Source organism: Hyposmocoma kahamanoa, unplaced genomic scaffold (assembly GCF_003589595.1).
Source record: "Hyposmocoma kahamanoa isolate Upper Pololo Valley unplaced genomic scaffold, ASM358959v1 66, whole genome shotgun sequence".
In the NCBI taxonomy this organism is placed as follows: domain Eukaryota; kingdom Metazoa; phylum Arthropoda; class Insecta; order Lepidoptera; family Cosmopterigidae; genus Hyposmocoma; species Hyposmocoma kahamanoa.
Window position 1 is genome coordinate 10,958,396 of NW_020653854.1, and position 21,945 is coordinate 10,980,340.

General features: G+C 34.8%; 1 protein-coding gene across 1 annotated transcript; it reads right to left on the reverse strand.

The window, feature by feature from the left end:
- Positions 1–839: 839 nt before the first annotated feature.
- On the reverse strand, positions 840–17,779 carry LOC113231699 (bifunctional purine biosynthesis protein PURH). Its single transcript, XM_026466165.1, has 9 exons — positions 17,657–17,779; positions 13,924–14,140; positions 11,869–12,257; positions 10,482–10,705; positions 8,584–8,832; positions 7,143–7,364; positions 4,615–4,792; positions 2,764–2,927; positions 840–1,418 (listed from the first exon to the last, which is right to left on the reverse strand). Exons 1-9 carry the CDS (start codon positions 17,676–17,678, stop codon positions 1,299–1,301), a joined length of 1,785 nt encoding a protein of 594 aa, XP_026321950.1. The 5' UTR covers positions 17,679–17,779; the 3' UTR covers positions 840–1,298.
- Between the last annotated feature and the right edge of the window lie 4,166 nt (positions 17,780–21,945).

The window sequence follows — 21,945 nt, forward strand, 5'->3', positions numbered from 1 at the left end:
CTATACTATTATATGATATGGGGTCCTTTAAACAAGCTGTCAAGTGGCATTGTGTAGACATGCAGGGTGGAGACGGCTAGGGCAGTTATTGTATTAACATTGCACTAAATTCCTTCAAGTTTATACTCCACTTTCCAATTTACATAAAGTAGAATTAAGTCATCAGCCTGTCATGTATAAAAAAAGAAAACAAAAAATTATGTGAATGTAACAATATTATTTTTTTTAACTCGCTTGTAGTGGAAACCCTACTACATCTTTCTAATTTGTGGTGTAAACTTATTAACTTATTTAGAGTTAACTTACCTAAAGTGTGAACATTATCTTCGTATGGATATAACCATGTCATCACCAATGCATATAAATTTTTTTTCTATTTATTCTATAAAAATTCCAAAATATATGTGTATTTTTTAAAAGGCTAAACTATTTAAATATGTATAAGTACCTATAGAAACACAATTACTATATTATTTTTTGAGACAATAATTTTTAGCAAATACTTAATAGAAAATAGTAGACTTAAATTTTAATAAGTAATATGCATATTCAAATATAATCAGTTCTGAGCGAATCCCGGGATTTGTAAAGTACTCCCTCAAATTTCATCATTTGTTAGTTTCCTTAACTTAGAACAACTAATTACTAAATATGTCCCTACAAAATTTATGGTAAAAAGTTTTTTGCGATTTCTGACATTTCGAGTACTCTTACCTCTGTTGGTCCCACGATTGAGACTACCATTTTGGTACTATGCAATGCTTTTATAAACTGTATATGTACTGCTTATTGTAAAGAAAAACAAATTACCTCTTTTTAAAATTATATTTTTTTGTAAAAAGGCAATACGAATACAAAAATAATTGACATAAATTGATTAACAATAAGGCACATGGGATTCTTGTTTTCTCACAAAATAAAGAGATTCAATTTTAATAAACAACAAACATGATTCATAGCAATTTTGGAAGACATGAGAAAGAAACATTACATATTTTCTCCATCTAGTGCAAAGTGCCAAGTATAAAAAAGTGTACTTGGCACTTTAATATTGGAATGTTTCATATCACAATAATAAATCTTAGCTTAATCTACCAGAGTATATATAAAAATGTTAATGATATATAATTATTATTAATCATAATTATGACAATAAGATCCTGAATAGGTGGCTCTAGTACCTAAATTTAAGAAATCATCAATGTTTGTGCGTTAAAAATAAACAGTTCTTTAAAATTCTGTAATATGACTAAGGTAAAAATATAACTTGTTAGCTAGTACACAATTTATATAAGGAGTTAGTGATGGAAAAGCCTAAGATTGGTGTGGGCCAAAACAATCTTGTGCTCATTGCAGGCCTGGATCACTTCTTGGTCGTTGTTGGATCCAGATGGACTGCCTATGTATTGCACTCCACACTGTAATAAACAATGCAATGATGTTATTAAAACTGTGAAAATATCACTTACAAATTGAAATGAAATATTACAGACACTAAATAGTTTTATTTTTCATAAATCACGATTTGTTTAATATTTTTACAATGTCTTTAGTCAAATCTTCTAAAAAAAGACTTCAACAGCTTCCGAAGCGAAAGCAGCCATATTAAAATCACTTTTTAAGTATTGCAAAAATTCGTTCGTTAATCTCTCAAGTAGCTGGCAATACTGATATTGGCCCGTACGTAATTTGTTCACCTGATGTAATTGTAATAATGTTCATCAAAATTGTTACTTCCAATCTACAGATACTAGGGATGACTCCCGAAATAAGAGCCAGATTATTAGAGAGGGGAGTCAATATATTTTTATTTTTTACGTATATTTCCCCAAGGTGTTACAACTGTTGCGTAATCATATTAAGTATATTATCACAGTTCGATAAAAGTTGTTGTTTTGGCGTTATTTTGGATTTACGATACCACAGCACTGATAAAATGATAAAACTGATTCATGTACAGGATTGTATAACTTTTTGAATGAATTTTAATTACAATACAAGTTGTGTACCTACACATAATTGTGGGATCAATCTCTAAGTTTTATGTATCTATATGAATATGTATTTTTATTATTTTTCTATTAATAAAGAAGGAATTTGAACGTATCTGTTACTTGGGGATGGGTGTTTAATAGCTGCGACATGTCGACTACATTGTAGTTAATATCAAGCTAATATTTACTATGTAAATCCTGTATTTTGTTGGAAATAAAAAGTTTTAAAAAATGTTAATTGTGTTTTCTTTGTTTTGTACTGTCTTACGTATCTGTCCAAACAAACGCACGCACAGTCAAGAGCACATCAAGTTTGATACTTTGGACTTTAGTCCATTCTTATTGTAATCATCACCAAGTTGAATTTAAATCTTGCTTGACGTGCTCTTGACATTGTACCTGTAGAATTATGTAAAAGAATGAAAAACGACAGAAAGTGCACGAATTATGCCTAGTCTTTTGCACGTAACGTAATATAACGTCACGTCGTGGTCCCAGTGGAGTGAATGTACCATTGTATAGTACTGTGCCATAGTAAATATGTAAATGTATACAAATATGTATGTACAAAGAACAACCCCTAAGAGTTTTCTTTCTTGCTTTTTCGTTTCAGGTGAATCTGCCTTACGAATAAATAGTAGATATATAGTTTAATCAATATGACGATTTTAAGTGTAATTTCTTACCTATGAAATAATGATTATTTGACTTTGATGCGTCATCGTGTGTGCGTTGTTTCTCTAACTAACAAGTCACCCTGCAAACTCACCTGTACGGCTCTATCGACATTGTCTCTGAAGGGGAAGAAAGCGTCCGAAGCAAGAGCGACTTTGTCCAACCTACGCAGCCAGTCAGCGCGTTCTTGTTCCGTTAGCAAAGAAGGCGGCGCGCCTTCGAACAGCTCATTCCATTGCTCCAGCGGCATGTCCGTACCTATACAGATATTTGTTATAAGGTGATTTAACTTTATACGATGCAACCTGGCTTAGGTTCAGGCCCGCCATTTTGTTTTACATGTATGGAATATTTTTTAATGTAAAAATTCTATAAAAATCCTATATAAAAATGCATTTGACTTTGCGCATGCAATGCTTTTTTGTTGACTTAGAACTTTCTATATAGTGGGTGTTCTCCGAAAAATTAGTTATCAAAGTTATAATGGAAATGTAGCGCTCACCATCTATACTGTCAGTATCCCAAGGGTTTTTTATTATTATTCATTTGAAATATATAATAGTAGTTTCCAGAATAAACATAATGTTGTGACCTATATTAATTAAACTGCTTACAGAGGTATCCTACATTTCGAAAAAGAACATCAGCATGACCAAGGAACGCTATATTATGTTTCTTCTTATGACAGTCAGAAAAGCGGGAGAGAAATTTTAAGGGACCCCATATACACGACGATTCTACGTCTCTCATAGTTTTAAAACGCAAAGATCTGAGGGGCACTGCCACTGTGCCCGTCACCCTGAGACAAAAGTTGATAAGTACCATGTGCCTGTCTGTAATTTCACCAGTAACGCAGTAATGTTCATATTACTGCTTGGCGGCAGAAATAGGTAAGGTGGCAGTACCTACTTCCCTGGGCGAACTCTTTCACAAGGAGCTCTACTGTTATTACAGGGAGGGTCACTATAATCAAATATTCATATCTTATATAAGATATGAGATTGTTCCTTAAACAAGGTAAATTTTATAAATGCTGACTGACTAGTGAGTTTCAATAGTGAACCTTATTTGCGAGAGTCTGGTGCCTGAGATAGGCATAGAAAATCAGGTCCCCGTTCCGCGAAGTGTATTACAAATAACGTTAAACTCAATTTTACATCTATTAAGTAGGTACAGTAAATCAACAGTAAAAATGAATTGTGATCAATTACTTACTTTTATAATTTGCAAAATTAAATTACTACAATTTTTTGGAAAGGATGAGTATTAAGATGCAAGTTCATAAAAGAAAATAACAAAAGTAAATAAATTTGTTAGTGTAGTTAGGTAAAAGAGAAGTTGCGAAAGTGTGCTTCTCTGTGTTGTATTTATATTTTGGTGGGTAAGTGTATGCGCGATGCTTTGATTATAACGTGGGATGCAAAAGGTTTTCAGTCTTGTCATAGTCCAATGACTTAAGCCAGTTTACCATGCCTCGCTTACAGTCAGTTCTTGGTCGGTGATATATTGTTACGTTGTTATTGACTTTATTATACAGGGTGTCTATTACCTTTGGACGCGACTGTCTTTTTGTATCCTTCTTTTTCTTTTTATTATCTTAAATCAATCTGCTTTTTAATGAGCTAAGTATTAAATGAAATTCCTCACTAAAAGTTATTTTAAAAATATCAAGAAGTATGAAAAAAAAGAAAAAGATAGAAAAAGACTATTATGTTTAAGTGCAGTCGCGTCCAGCAGAGGTGTAAAAACGTAATAATCGTAATGTGTGTAAAATCCTTAATTTAAAAAAAACCGTTAGGTATATTACCATAGTAACATAGGCTTTGACGTCGACTTAATAGTCACCCTGTATATTGGGGCCTTGAGAGGTGCGAAGTCTTCGATCCGCAACAGGCCATAGTGGTTGTCTAAAAGAGATCGTTACCCAGATGTGTGTATGACTGACCGATAGTACCGCTGACGTAGTTGTCGATGGCGTTGGAGCGAACGGCGCGGGAAACTTGCGACTTGAAACGCATGGTAGTGGCGCGAGGGTGCCAGCGCAGCCACCACAGTGTCGCCTTGCCGCCCGCCAGGCGCGTGCAGTGGATGCGCGACTGCTGCCCCGCGCCTATGCCGATCACCTGACACGTCACAATACAGTATGATTTCAGTCAATAATCCAAACTAACATTATAAATGCGAAAGTAACTCTGTCTGTTAAGTTTTCACGTCTGAACCGCTAAACCAATATTGCTGTATTTTGGTATAGACATAGACTTTAAATAAGTAAGTAAGTAAGTAGACGCAACATTAAAGTAGACCTATAGGGAAAGTAAACCAAACAGGAAAATAAACGAAATGAGAAAATAGACGAAATGGGAAAGTAGACCAAATGGGAAATGGACGAATCGGGAAAAACAAGTGTACTGATCGGGAAAGTAGACGAATAGTGAAAGTGGACCGATCGGGAAAGTAGACCAATTATACCAAAGGGGATGGGACCTAGGAGAAGTACATAAGCTACTTTTTGTCACGAAAATAAATGTTAAATGGGGTGAAATAGGGGACGAAAGTTCATATGGAGAACCAAGAAAACTATGACAATTAGTATGATACAGTAGATTATTCGAAGTACTTATTCCACGCAGACCAAGTCGCGGGTACCAGCTACTTCTTACATAATCTCAGTAAGAGTACTAAAATAACCGACCTGAAAAGTCATTCATCCCTTAGCTTGCCACGCTTAGAGGTGGAATATTTTCTTCAAATTTAAATGGTACTGAGGTGTTCTCCCTCTTACCAACAAAAAAAGAATCCTCAAAATCGGTTCACAAATGCCGAGTTATAGCGTAGCATACAAACAAAAAAAACATACAGTCGAATTAAAAACCTCAATTTTTTGAAGTCTGTTAAAAATATATGTCCATAATATTGGTCTGTGAAGATAGTTATAGTACATTATTAAATTTGTGCATACATCATGTACCCTGGTTAGCAAATCCATATATGATCATGCGTCAAAAGTGCCTTTATAACATGAAAGTCATAAAAAATAAAACAAAATACATTAAACAAATTATGTATATATGTGAAATGTTAAATCTCTCCTATTTATGCATAAGAAAGTTACTGACTAAGTTTGTTCATAGAATCTTTTTTACAAAGGAAATGAGACTATTTTTCCGGATTTAAATCGCGTATATTTGTTTTTTCAAACAAACCGACGTTTCGGGCCCTTTACATTTTTTGTATACTCGTATATACTCGATTTAAATCCTGAAAAATAGTTTCATTTCCTATGTGTAACAATCGCGAAAACCTAAGAACTCGATATCTGTTTAATTTCTCTCCTGAAACGTTGTCATTTTGCAGATGTGGCATTATTACACCAAGGGTGCGATATGTGGTGAATTTCGAGGCACAAACTGAACGTGATTGCATTATTTACTTACATTAATTTTAATACTAACATAGTTAAACGGTGTGTTATGTTACTAACTTACTGACTTGTATGGACTATGTTATGTGAAAATAAATGATTTTTATTTTATTTATTATTTATTTGTTACATATGATATGATATGTAAACTCAAGGGTTTATCAAAATTAACAAGTGTAAGTTCGATCATCTTTATGTGCTCGCGCGTATGGACCACGATAATAAGCATGTGGTACCCGTATGACTTTGTACATACAGTGGACGTATTAAATATACATTTACACAATCATTTATTTACATAGGTGGTCACCTCCGCCGTTTAGGTTTTAGATAAGTACGTACATACGAGCAGTTTGTTAAAAATGTCAGAAATTTTGATATAAGTAAATCAACCATATCTCAATTAATTTAAGGTGCACTTTTGATTGTGTTTACACGAATTTTAACTGTTGTAAAGAATACAATAATTTATAGTCGCCTAGACGTCGAGACCGGATATTAGTCCTTTACACTATACCGTACCATTTATATTATGAATAATACGTTGATTTTTACTAAATGTTTAGATATTCTTAATCATGTTTCATATTTCTTTACAATAAACTGCCTCCGTGGCCGTATTACTATACTGGTCTGCCACGCAGAAAAGCGGGATCGATTCCCGGGCCGGGAGAAAAATTTGTATGGCCTATCTAAATTTATTTCTCTCGTGAATTTCGGTGTAGGTCATTTGTGGTTGTCTATGTGTGAGTCCATGGCACCCGCGACACAGGGTTTTCCTAGTGCAGGGCTGTGAGTGTGTGCGTTATTTATTTATTATTAATTTTAGGTTATAATGAAGAAACTATTTCTTCATTATTTTAGTTTTTTTTTTAATAAATATTTTTTTTATTTCAGTAATACAATTAACTTTACATTAACAGTGGATGGTACCTCCTATTAAGCTTATCAAGCCTGTGTCAGGAGGAAATTATTATTATATTTATTACTAAATGTATTTTAAATTTCGTTGCAGTCAGCCCTATTTTGTTAGCTGCGTATGAGTGTATTACCTGTCCGTCTCTCGCATAGCAAACGGAGTTGCTTTGCGTATATTTAAGGGCAATGGTAGCCACAGTGAGGTCCCTGAGGGCGTTTTGCGGTAGGTCCTTTTTGTTTGTCACGATGTTGTTGAACAGTTCAGGGGTGATCTTGGCATCGTTCCGCTTTTGTTCCAGAGTCAGACCGAAGATTGTCTTTTGTTCGAGCTCTGACGGCTCATACGTAGGGTCCATCTGGAATAATATATATATTTATGAAATACAAAGTGACTATCAGTGAATACAGTACATCTGATGGAAAGTGTGATGATGTCTATAGAAATTTTAATACTAAAGGCGTAAATGCCGCGGGACAAATCAACATCTTAGGCCTCCAAGTGGTCGAGTTTTCGCTCCCTACCCTCAGCGGGGGATTTGCCCTAAGGCCCACAGTAGCCAGATTTTATTAACAGTCTATATTAACCACCTCGGTGGCTCAGCGGTTAGTACTCTGGATGCAGGATAAAGAGGTCCCAGGTTCCACTCTCGATAAGGGCAATTAAAAATTGAATTTCTCTAAATTGCTTCTGGTCCGGATGTTCTGGATAGCGCCCTCGGAATTCAGTTAATGTGCAGAAGTTTTTGTAGGTACCAGATATTTTCTAGTTTGAGCCCAGGAAATTGGAAAGATTGTCGCACACTCTTAATATTATTTATGGCATGCTTATTGGCAGGCCTATACTCATCAGTGTCCGCCAGTTAATGAAGTAACTCAAATACCGATGAATATACTTTGTACTATGATTATATACACAAGCGATTTGTACACGATGTTACGAATTATACATGGTTTGTTTGCTTTATTATTCTAATATGGAACAAATTGCAATATACTAACCGTATAAATATCAAGATTATAGCTATATGGTCACCCAAGGTCACCACTAGCAAATATGCGCTGGCTAAGTAACCATGCCTGCTTGAATGCTTTTATAACACCTTGTACGCGGATCGCATAACGAAAATAGGTACCCCGTACCTTATTACCGTTTACATTTAAGGCAGTATGCAGTGAGTCACGTGGTGAAATTCGGCCACCTTTACATACAATAGTAGAAAAAAATTGGTCTTCTTTAACATTGGAAATGAGACTATTTTTTCTGATCTAAATCGTGTATATTTGTTTTTTTAAACAAACCAAGGTTCTGGGCTCTTTTCACATCACACATCTAGCTATATAAATGCAAACTACTCTATTTTGAACTAGTCTTCTCAACTTCATGGGACGCCCACTTATATTACAAGACTAATAGCAATAGCATATTTTCTTTGCGAGCTGTAGTGCTTTGTTAATTTATTTTGTAAATTAGAAGGGACTACGATGACTACATACCAGTCTATTTTATCAGAGGGCTACATGGTTTGTTTGTAATGTGGCAAAATTGTAGTTTGGTATCATAATACATTTACAAACCTGTAGCACACAATAGTTGCCTCCCTTCTTCTTCTTCAATATAGTGAGGGCCTCAGAAGTATAACCGGGAGCGATGATACCGTCTGAAACCTCTCTAGAGATGATCCTGGCCGTGACCTCGTCGCAGACGTCGGATAACGCGACGAAGTCGCCGAAAGAACTCATGCGGTCAGCGCCGCGAGCTCTTGCGTATGCGCAGGCCAAGGGTGTTAGCTGCGGGAGTAGGTCTTCTACCATGCATACTGCGGCCTAGGAACGTTTATTAGAAAAATATATAGGTGATGATTGCAGTGATTCCGGTTGATGCGCCAGATCTTAAAACATCTTCTTAAAATTGACAAAATTGAAGAAATTACAAATATGTTGTCGTTGCGTTTTGTATTAGTTTATAAAGAACAATAATATTTTCGAATCTGGCCTATTGATTTGGGAGTCACAGAATTGACACCATTGAAAAAAACCCTAAAGATCAATTTATCGCATACGCTCTCTTGATATAATAATATCTCTCTTAGTATATATTAATAGGAAATGAAACTATTTTTCCGGATTTAAATCGCGTATATTTGTTTTTTTTAAACAAAACCGACGTTTCAGGCCCTTTACCATGGGACCTGTAAAGGTTGTATGTATACGCGATTTAAAAAATAATAAAATAGTTTAATTTCCTATGTGTAATAATCGCGAAAACCTAAGAACTCGATAAGTATATATTAATTGAATTATAACAATTGCTCGATTTTTTGACGATGGATACGTGTGATCAGACAAAATTGAGTAAATAAATATTAGCAACAGACGACCGACAATGAATTTTTTGTCGAACGACTGTAGAATTTAAATTTGTTCGGTTTTAACGTTCATATTTATCGGTCACTAATAAGTGATAGTAACAATCGTCAAAAATCGAGCAAATTTTTCTATTGTTCTTTAATTATTTTATTACATAATTTAATTTTGTTTTGTTGTGCACGTAAACCCATTATTGTAATTATTGTGTCCTGTGTTTTGGTCTGCAGAAATAAATTTCTTTTTGAAAACAAACAAAAGGTACTGCTTATAGAAATAACACAAGCGCAACTACAGTAACAAACCATCACCAAAAATATACACGACACGTGTTTCGCCTTTCCACGAGACATCCTCGGGGTTGTTGATTGTTCGACACTCGGCCGAAGAAATTCTTCGGCTTGGAGAGGCGAAACACGTGTCGGGTATATTTTTGGTGGTGGTTTGTGACTGTAGTTGCGCTTGAGTTATTTATTTTATTAATTTTATGCGGAGAGAGGGTGGGAAAATTAACTGCATGAAAAACAAATTCAACATAAGCGCAGCTATTTTGTACGATTTAACCTTCACTGGGTTCGCGGAGTAGCGAATTAATTTACTTCCAATTTTATTGATTTGTGTTTTCCTGTGCAATAAATGATTAAATAAATAAAATAAACAAAAACAAATCTGTAGACACCTTAGGTCGGTCTTTATAGACACCGTTACTTTAAGCTTCAAATTAAAGCCATAAGTTCGTATGTATGTTGTAGCTTCCGCAGCCTTCACACATCTTCTTGTTTAAAGTTCAAATTTAAAAGGAAAAAGAAATAATGGAAATAAATCCGGTTTAAAAAAAAAATTAAAGTTGTTTTGTGATCTTTGAAATGTTTATCGCACAACATCGCTATAGCGATTGAGCAGAGAGTAACGAGAAAAAAGGTGACAAAAAGGTGGGATGACGATGGAAGGAGGTCACATCGCCACAATTATAACAAAAATAATCGACCATGTTTGAACTTGTGGTCGTGTCTTCAGCAAAAAAATCAAATTCTTTACTATCACGAATATGGTCACCAGCTGAATAATGGCCAGATATTTTGGTTAAGTGTATCTTTTCAAGTTCTAACCTCCTCCTTAGACAAAGGTACACCAATAGCAGCTCCGGCGGGTGAAACATGCTTGAAGCTGGTAGCAGCGGGGAGAGCCAAAGCCTCTTTAAGCTCCTTCACCAATTGCCACGCATTTAACGCGTCGCACAGGTTTATGAAACCCGGAGATCCGTTTAGTGTCGTCAATGGTAGTCTGTCTAGGGTTGTGAATACTTGCGCTGGCTTTTGGTGCGGGTTCATTCCTGGAAATTACTAGTCATTTATCACACACACATTTTTGATGATTTTTTACTTGATAACATAAAATGTAAAATTTAAGTATTGCATGTTATATGTTATATGACTTCTTATTTTCCGGTTAAATTCCAATAGTTGTTGTTTGTTTATGGTATTGTATTAATTTAACTTTAATACATGCTACATCAAAAATGAACAAAGAATGATGTCAAATATTCGCATACCAAGTTTATGGAGGATCTAATATAATATACTATAAGACCTGCAATGTGAACTACATTTTTCAGCGAATAAATGTCTTGTATTCTTGTACAGTCTTGGTGTACATGAGAGCATATAATCTGTAAGACACTGGCGTCTATAAACTAGACCTATGTCTTAGGTTTTAAAGACTTTAGATGAAATTAAGAGTTAAAACTGCTTACTTGCTTCTAATACATAGTAAAAAGTTTGGAACGGCCGCCCGAGACTAATAGTGAAGAAACAGAGATAGAGGTGTCAGACATCCAAGTAAAATATATAATTTATCATTTAGATTTAACTACTCGTTATTGTCCCAAAACCCAGCTAAACGACAGTGAGAAATGCACTTAACGCTCAATGTACATTAAAATGTTCTAAATATAATAAATAAATAAATAATATATAAATAGACAACATCACATCCGTTGCTCGAATCTCAAAGTAAACAACTCTAGGACTTGTGTGTTGAGGAAGTGAAAAACAGCGTCGGTACCACAAACACTCACACCCGAGACAATATAGAAAAATTTTTCTAGATTGACCCAGCCGGTGTTCGAACCCGAGACGTCAGAAATGACGACACCATGAAAACCGGCGTGCAAGCCACACGACCACGGAGGTATAATTAGATGCTTCAGGCACAAGTAAGTACGCCTCAATTTGGAAGGAAATTATTTTTAATGACTTCAAAAAAAGGAGGAGGTTCTCATTCGACTGTATTTATTTTTTTATGTTTATGTTACGAGATGTTATGCGATTACTCGCGCGAACTCGCGCTGTTGTTGGGGATAGCGAAGATTCGGTGCAGTTGCTTGTGAATTTTGTAATTTATCATTATTGTAATGTAAATATAATAATGATAAATTACAAAATTCACAAGTTCTGGAGTTCAATCGCATTGGATGACTGTATATAACTGACTTACCGTATCTAAGTGTTAGCTGAGCCTGTCCAGCGGAATATTGTTTGCGGAAATAATCAGAAATAGCCAGATCATATTCCGAAGTGTGCGTAAAAGCTTTTAAAGCAAGCTGTTGTCTAGTTTCCAAAGTAGTTTGATGGTTGTTTGTACTCTTCAACTCTTTGATGACCTTGTCATAATCATTAGGATCACATACAACGGTGACTCTATCGTGATTTTTGGCAGCTGCGCGGAGGAGTGTAACGCCGCCAATGTCAATGTTCTCGACCGCGTCGGCGATGGTAACTTCAGGCTTTGATACAGTTTGTACAAATGGGTAAAGGTTGCAGACGACTACGCTTATCATATCGAACTTTTGACGCTTCATGTCCGCCTGGTCGGATTCGGTAAGTCTGCATAAAGTATATTAAGGCTGTACATTTACATACTAAACTGATATGTCAGATTATTATTAACACAAAGATTGAATAACACAAAGAAAAATTCCTTCGATCTAACTGGTTTCGAACCAGCCTTTGTTGTCACACCGGGGCCACCACTTTTACCAACTGAGCTAAAGACCGAGTCCTTGTTGCAGATCTTTGTATTGAGTTGAAACGGACTTTGCCGTCAGACCCACTTTTGACAAAATTTATGAAAGTTTCTTCACATGGTAGTAAAAAAATCATGATATTCAATAAAATAAGAAACAATTTAACGTCAGATTATATATTGATTAATTTGCCATAAATCTCGCCTAAAGTCAGAGATTTACATTATGTTTTTCTTTTTAACTGTGTGCGTTAATTTAGTAATTATGAAGAAACGACACATGGAAATAAAATAATAATAAAAAAATAATGCACCGTTCACAGCCCCACACTAGGGGAAACACTGTACAGCGAGTGCCATGAACACACTAATAGATAACCATAAATTACACCCAAAGTCACGAGAGAAGTAAACGTAGGCCATACAAATATTTCTCTCGGCCCGGGAATCGAACCCGAGACGTCTGCGTAGCAGTTTAGCATGGCAACCGTTCGGCTACAGAAGCAGTTTAAATGTTGTATGTTTGGCGATACTTAAAAATATATATCTAAAGAATTTAAAGTAGTTTGTTTTCACAGCTCGACTGGTTGTTGAGTTTACCTACACTGAGCATATTATAATCAAATGGCTCTTTCGCTCTTTTCCCTTCCTTAGAGGAGACCCGTGGCCAGTATTAGAATGTGTATGGATTGATGGTAACATTGCACCATATGAACGTAGTGAACACCCTCACTCTATGTTAAACAAATAATAATAATTCTAATTGTAGTTATTAGACACGCCAATCCATTTGGCTATTTGTAGTAGCGTTCCATTTCGTGTTCTGTATCAAATAAGAACAAATACGGAATGACATTGGTCTATTATCATTATTTAGCAGTCAGTGTACTCATAGCGTATTATGCTATTGATAAATAATGGTCCATCTCTATAAGAGAGTAAAGTTAACAATGTATTGTAGAGACTATAAATTAAGTCTGTTGATATAAGAGCTCTGGGCTAAGACTTCGAATACGCAGCAGGTAACTCAATTAACGAGACGGACTTTTGTACATTGTTACTGGCTGTTTTGAGGGTGTCGTCACGTTCTTGGAGTGTATAACACCAAGATGAGTTCACTGCTGTTGTACCGACTTCATTAGTGATGCAACAGAAGTGTCGAGACAGATGTCAAAAGTAAATCTTAGCGGACACGGAAGTGGATACGGAAATGTAAATATTATAAAGATTTCAACAAAATAGTTCCAAATAGGAGGAATTGGTTTTAGTTTCATAATTGCACTTAACACAAGACTGCAAAAAAAACACGCGCTCTACCGCTGAGCAATCCACGCGCGAAAACGTTGTAAATATCTGATTAAAGTTTCGTTACAAAAGTCGCGGAAGCAGAAACGAATAAAGCATGCGGAATTTCCGCAGTTGCGGAAACAGAAGTACAGGTCCGTTACATCACTAGACTTAATATACGTGGGGCATTCCTACTGTGAGAGCACTGTGTGTGTATGGTATTGTACTAAGGAACCTTACCTGGATAAGATTCCCGCATGTACAGCAGGATGCAAGGTCTTCACGCGACCCCCGAGCATTTCTGGGGCCCCAGTAATGTCCGAGACATCGAGCACTTTGAGCCCAGCGTTCCGCAGCGTCGTCGCCGTGCCTCCGCTGCCGATCAAAGTCAGCCCGATATCCGATAGATATTTTGCAAACGGCACCAAGCCGGTTTTGTCCGATACGCTGACTAGAGCTTTGAATTAAAAAACAAAATAATGACTTGTTTGTATGGTATTGTACAGTTTTTACAGTCAAAGTGAACAGGAATTTACAAGGCGAAATTTGTTGTATGAATTGGTAAAATACAGGTGTTACTTACAAGTGATTAGATCTACAATTCTTACCCAAGGCGTACAATGTCTTAAAATTACAATTCAATTAAAATTAATTACAACTTAAATGCCAAAACGTAAAATTATTATTAAGTTAGTTATACAATTGTCAAATATTTGATGTCTTTATATAAAATTCGTTAAGATTGTAAAAAACTTTGTCAATTAACCATTTTTTTTCCATTGGAAGTCTGTTATAAATTCTAATCGCTGTTACATAGGTGCTGCGGTCAAAGATCGTGCTGTTTATTTTAGGGAGGACAAGACGGTCCTTGTTTCTGACGTTAACGGAGTGTACATTAGATATTTTAGTAAAGAAGTTACTGTGATTACGTACAAAAAAACATATTTCCAAAATATATATTCCTGTTAAAGTCAGGAACCCCTTTTCTTTGTACAGACTTCTTAGAGAATGTATGAATGTGTAACATCTTCTTTCACATCTTGAATTCCATCCAGAATGTAAGAAAGTCGACAAACGTGAAGTCATCTCTAATCAAATCGTAAAGGAACTTAAAAATTCATTGTAGAGATTTTTACACATTGAAATAAAGCCTTAATCAAAAACTGTTTATTTCCCACAATTTTTGTAGTTTTCTGTTTTTGTTAGTGCGAAATATTACTGCTACTTATTTATGTATAAGAGGCAATGGACAGGAACTAATCTGACCTTAGCAATAGAGTCTAATCAACACACATTGGTACAGCGTGTCCTGCGACTAGACTAGAAATGTATGTCAATTGTGTAACGCACAAACTAGATACGAGCCAAAAAACAGGTCACGCGTCTTACGAGGAATTCTCGTTCAATCTCGGGAATTCTCGCAACTACCAGATCGTATCTCGTTTGTACGTAAAAAAATTTAAAGGTCATTGGTCATGATATCGCTTCCGTGTCGCGACAGAGTAAATTGAGTTTAAAATTGAGAAGTATTATTTATCTACAACGATAACAGTGAGTGGGGAAGTGATGACATTCCTAAATTAGTTAATAACCATATTATTATAAAATTAAAACTTATATAAATACAAGTTTGAATTGCATAATTGAATAGCTGATATATCAAAATCTTATAAATATAAATGAAAAAAAAAAACCTATACTAAAGTGGAGAAAGAAGCGAAACTGACTGCAAAACTATTGAGTTTATTCCATAGATAATAATCTGAAATGTATGTAAATCTAGAATATCTATCTATGTAGTAAGATATTGAAATTTTTTATGCGTTAACCAGGCTAAAAAAGAAGAGTAAACTTTGAAGGGTTATCGACCCTATACCATGGTTATGTAGATAGTAGCTGTATAACGTTGTTTCTTGGGCAAATTTCTTGAAATATGGCTTAAAAACAAAAAAGAGTTGCCAACCGTATAATTATAATAATACACAGAAAACAAGGATTTCTACTAATAAGAAACAGCAATTTTTCAAAATATTTGCTAATTCTGAAAAAATATTTATTAAAAGTAATAAAATATTGTCGTTACAAAAATACTGTTTATCTTTTTCTAATACAATTTAACTCTTAACTTTATTCTAACTTTTAGACAAATACGTTCACTTCAAGATTTTATTTCATTTCTAATCAATTAATTGGACATTACTTACATAAAGAAATTTTTACCTCTTACATCAAATTTAAATAATCTTAAATGAATTCAAAATTTCTTGGGTGTATTTTAAGAAAATATATTCTTAAACAAAAAAAGCAGTAGTTTGCTATTCAGATTAATATTCTAAATTTTAGAGTATATTCATAAAGCAACATTTCGTTGCCTTTTCATAGTCAATGTTGTCGTGTCATGTCGCCGAAGGCGCACGCGGTAACGATTACTTTTACTTGTGCTGTTTATGATTTTTATGATTACAAAATCATAAAAATCATAAACAGTCCTTTATCCAAAGAAACAATACGTAGTACGTAGTATCTCTAGTTTGTTAGGGTGTTATTTATAGTCATAATTTAAGTAATTTGGTTTCAGCATGAAATCAAACTACACTTGTAACAAGCACAACTGTAACATGCAATTAGTTCCATCACGCCACTGCTAGATGACATTAGTTGTACTCTGAAACGCGCTATCGTTTTGTTAACTTCAATAGTATAAAGTCATCTCATATATTTGGAAAAGTTGGTGCTTACTGCCGCTGTAGCATTTATACGGCACTGAATGGTCCTCGAGTATTTGAGAAGATTCCGTCCTATTACTTCTACTTTAAGTTTTGGCACTGAACCGTGTGCTTTCACGCTAGTGAGTGACACATACTGTTGGGTCCATAAATCTGTAAATTTATCCTTTTTGATATTAGAAAACATAAATCTTCAGTCAAATAATTAAGTACCTCTCAATTTTTCATTCTTTTTTTTTTCAAATAGAAATCGGACATTTCTATTCTAATAACAAATAAATATTTTGTTAAATCTAGAGTGGCTTTGTGACTTGAAGTAAATTAATTTGCTCTTGGATTAAATATTTCTGTCTTGTAACTAAAATACACTTTTGAGACGTTCTTTACTATTATCAAGTAAATATTCTCTAGCGTCTATAGGGAGAGGATCGTTTTTGTTAGATTTAATAAATTTGTCTTCATAAAAAGAATTTTGTCTTTTTCTAAGAAATCTGTTTTTACCGTGTACTATAATTTAAATTACACGTTTTGTAATGCGTCATTCTATATACATTTATGTAGTCCAGCTGAAAGATGGTCTATTTAGAAAGAAAGTAGTTGTAATGATTTTGAAGGTCTACAAAAACTCGACTGAAATTAGAAATTGGAAATAGTTGTAGATACAGACGTTATGTAAAAACCTCAAAGATATGACATTCTACATTAGTGGAGATATCTTTAAAAGATTAAAATTTAAGAAAGTATTTGATTTGTTATTTATACTAGACGTAAGATATTTTAGTTATAACATCTTTATGTGTATTACAAATAAATGAATATATTTGAATTCGTAGTTATTTTTAATAGTCAAATCAAATGAAACACAACAAATCGTAAAGGTTTATTATTATATTTATATTTATTATTATTAATTATTGGACATACTTGTATAATCGTCAACACCAGAAAGTTTTCCGAAAACTTTATAGAGGTTACAATTGAAGGTAATCGTCGTTACAGGCGTATCAGCGCGTGAAAATTTTAACTTAAACAACATATACCATACAATTGATTTTTTGTGTGACCTGAATTCATCTGAATTGAAACATATTACCGGTTTCATGAAAAACTCTACATTAAATCATGCACTTTAAAAATTTTAAAATAATTAAGATAAGTTACATGTATTTTGAACCCTAAAATAGTGACTTTTAACATCAATGTCTGTAAAAGAAATAAGTTCGTTAAAATTATCTTTGTTTTCTTACCTAATTTTCCGTTGGCGGCCATGTCTGTAGCTTTTCACCGATGGCAATGAACAGATAGATCTCTCCGTAGCGAGGGCCAAACAATCGAAGTTGTTATATCAGCAGCGACCTCTCGCAGGAGTCCTGATAGCAAAATGACCTTGTTTATCTAATTAGAATAGGGCTGTCCACCGCTGTCAAATAGTACGCGTCTACATAAAAACGCTTTGTTGTACCACCGTTAAGATACAAAAATACACGGTATTAGGTAGTAGACAACAAATTTTTGGGGTCGTATTCCAGAACTCTACTCAATGCTCAAGTCAGGACTTGAGCAGACTTCTCCGGAGCCTGTATTGCACGGCCTCACTCGTCTGGGGGGCGGGTCGGAGGACAACCGATGAATGTTCACTGATCCCACGGCGCCGACTCAACCGGTGAGAGGGAAACCCGGGGAGGTTTTAGTGGGGTAGGCCCTCCAGTCTGGAGGGAGAGTCCCCACATAACCCCTGAGTCCATAAAGATTTCCGCCGTCAAAAAAAAAAGGACTTGAGCAGACTTGAGTATGATTTCAGGAAATACGACCCTAATGGCAAAGACTTCATTGATGATATGATTTTCAGTGCTTTAAATCATACTCGAGTCCTGACTTGAGCATTGAGTAGAGTTCTGGAATACGACCCAGAGAAGTTGTGGATGTTGCATACGGAATAGTATATAATTTGAGGAAATAAAAATTTAAAACACCAAATAAAAAACATCCCGTACTCAAGTAATTAACTTAAAAATAGTGTAAACAACTGTGGGGATCGTTAGTGTCATGAGTTGATGACCTACTTCATGCCTTGTAATTACTACATGCAAACAAAACAAAAGAAAAAATAATTTTTTCACGGTATTTATGTTACTGTCTCCGTGGCCGAATGGCTATCGTGCGGTCTACCAGTCAGAAGTCCCGGGTTCGATTCCCGGGCCAACAGAAATGTTTGTATGGCTTATATTTATTTGTGGTTGTCCATGAAATGTCTATGAAATCGCGCGATACAGGGTTTCTATGAGCGTTATTATTAATATTGCGTTATTATTATTATTATGTCTTTGTATAATTAATTGAAGATCAATATCACTCAGTAATGTCTGTCTGTCTGTCTGTAATAAATGTAATATTTGCAAGTTTAGTTGATTAACAGCCCTAATAGTATGAGCGTCAACAACATGACGAAAATATGATGTTTGTTACAGTTTCACTAAAGCATATCGCTAATATTTTCAGCTTATAAATATTAAAAAGGTTATTGTCACCCTTGGAGGAAATGTTTTTTCAAAAATTTGGACGGTTATTTTACTTTTACCTTAATTTTTTCATTCATAATTATTTTCACTAATCGTAATGTAGATTTGTAGAGTACCTATTTCGAGGTTGATTTTGCGTTTTTCTAAATTTTAGTTGAATAACTTTTTTATTTATTAAACTAATGTTAATTTTTTATTGAATTGATATTCAATAATTTTTTGTGAAATTACTCCACTAGTTTGTTATAATTATTAATACAAAGATCGTACACAGCAAAAAAATGTAAAATTGTTACAATTTTAAAATTTTGTTATAAAATTTTTTTGTTTAATTTCGATTTTTTTCAATAAAGGTCGACGTTAAAAGATTTGATTTAAATGCTACTTTATGATTAATTCTTGTTTATTTAAATCTACACGTTATTACTTTATATCCTCACGTTATTATTCCCCTAAATGTACCACTGTATGCATTTCATGATTAAATGAGACTTTTATCAGATATTGTAAATTGAGCGTGGATTTTACATGTTACAGTGAGGCTACTTCGGCTCTACGTTTATTTTCGAATACAAATACAATACCTCTACCTATGTATAAAAACACAATAAGAATTACTGTAGGTACTTTCTGTACAACTGCCTCCGTGGCGTAACGGTTACCATGCTGGTCTGCTACGTAGAGGTCCCGGGTTCGATTCCCGGGCCGGGAGAAATATTTGTATGGCCTATATTTATCTCGTAAGTTTGAGTGTAATTTGTGGCCTTTTATAGGCTGTGCTTTTCTCAAACAATGTGGGGAAACAATAAAAGACTTAAGAAAGGAAGATGTATAATAGAAAAAGTAAAAAAATTAAGTACTATAAATGATCCTCTTTTTGGTTTCTTATTATTTCCCCACATTGTTTGAGAATAGCACTATACATTGTACGCTAACGCTCACGATGTATGCTAAAGAGTAGTAATTCGTATTAATACGCGCTGGCGCTCGGCCTTATAACTCTTACTCGTCCAGTGATCTCTTACTTCCCGGCCTTTGCAATAATGTGATATATATATATAAAAAACTTTGGTTTATAATTACTTTTTATTAAATAAATTACTATCTCTGGCATTTGTGTTACAATGCCACTGAAAGAAAAAACTGTTTGTCTTTTAGCTCTGGAAAAGATGACCTTAATCCTCTCTTTGCAGAAGACCCGTGCCCAGCAGTGTAATCAAATGCTTCAGAAACTTATGCAGGCGTCGGCAAAACAACACGACAATTTTGTGGAAATCGGATAACATTGGAGCGCGTATGGGACAATCAGTTTATTATCACAATCATAATTTTTTGTATAATACGAGTTTTACACTCATTTTTACTGAAACAGATACTTGTTAACATAATTTTACCATTATATTCGAATTGAGAATGGACAATATTATAATCTAAAATTAAACTGTAAAAACTATTATAATTTGCAATTTTTTTGTAACAACTATTATAATTTGCAATTTTTGTTTACTATATTTTTGGCAACTCCCTGTAAAACCAAGCTAGTCAAAAATAACAGTAAAACAGACCGAAATTTCAGAACAAAGCAATTGCCATCTATCACTTAAATAACTTAAAGTTGAAATATTACCTACAACTTCCTTATAGACGGTTTATTGACTTTTTTGGAGTTTTGTAACTGAAATGATTACATGGATCCTACGAAGTTTAAAAGTTAGGATGTTAGTAGTTTTTGAGAAATTATTTTTTGATGTAAAGAACATTCTCAACACCGTATATTTTTTATACCAAGTGGACGAAGAGGATTCGAAAACGAAGTAGTGGTGACAATAAATAAATCAAATTAACAGTACATAATTAACTAACTTAGCTTAACTTTTTCATAAGTAAGTATAAAAAAACCGACCTCAAAAGTTTGTGGAATAACATCTATTTGCCAGGTTTTTTTAATCAGTTAACTAAAAATGGGTGTAATCCAATAAACTAGATTCGTCCCCTAATTTGCCACCCACCACTATTGAGGTAGGTACCCCCGTTTCAACAGAAATAATCACAGGAAGCGGTTCACAAATGTCGGAGTATAATCGCATAACACTAGTTAAAAATTGAGAGCCTGCTCCTTTTTTTTTTAAATCGGTTAAAAATTAAATTCTGTCCGAAATACTTTCACGTAAATAATCTTAGAGCATATAGGACTGGAGGCATCATCGATAAGCAATCCCCTCTGTCAAGGTACAAGCACAAAACAACTATCGCTCAATAAACACTACTTTCAAATCGACGTTTTTTCATTTCTATTATCGAATTCACCGCGTCAAGTACTCCACGAAACATGTCGTCTTGCGCTAGAGATGCAAGGAATACTCCATAAAGGGCCGTACTTGTATTTTATATAACAACAGTCGGCGACCTGGAGAGAAGTACAGCTTCACTCTATTGAGCACTACAAGCTTTTTTGAAACACTTGTGTCTTTGCGGGGTTAAATTTTACTAGATTCTGGCGGCCCCATTCTGAGACCTGCTCCAAAGAAGTCTCGATTTTGGACACAAGTTGCAGTCTGTTTTGTTCCACTTGCTGGTGGAACAAAACAGACTGCAAGAAATATTTGTGCGACCTGTATATTAGGCATCACCGGTACCGTCATCCGCATAGCAATGAATGTTACTAGTTAATAACATGTCAATGATATGCAGGATGAACAGGGTTGGTGATAGCATAGATCCTTGCGGAACGCCGGCGTTGATGAGCATGGTGTTCGAGCACAATCCGTCGACAGCTACTTTTATGGTCCACTCAAACAGGAAGCTGGTGATCCAAGTGCATAGCCCTTTTGGAAGCCCGTAAGATGATAGCTTCGACAGAAGTGCCTTGTGCCAGACCCGATCAAAAGCCTTAGCGATGTCTAAGCTCACGCCATTGCTTCCCCCTTGCTCTCGATAGCAGCTGCTCATTGGTGCGTGAGATACACAAGAAGATCACCAGCACCACGACCGCGGCGAAAGCCGTACTGGCGGTCGTT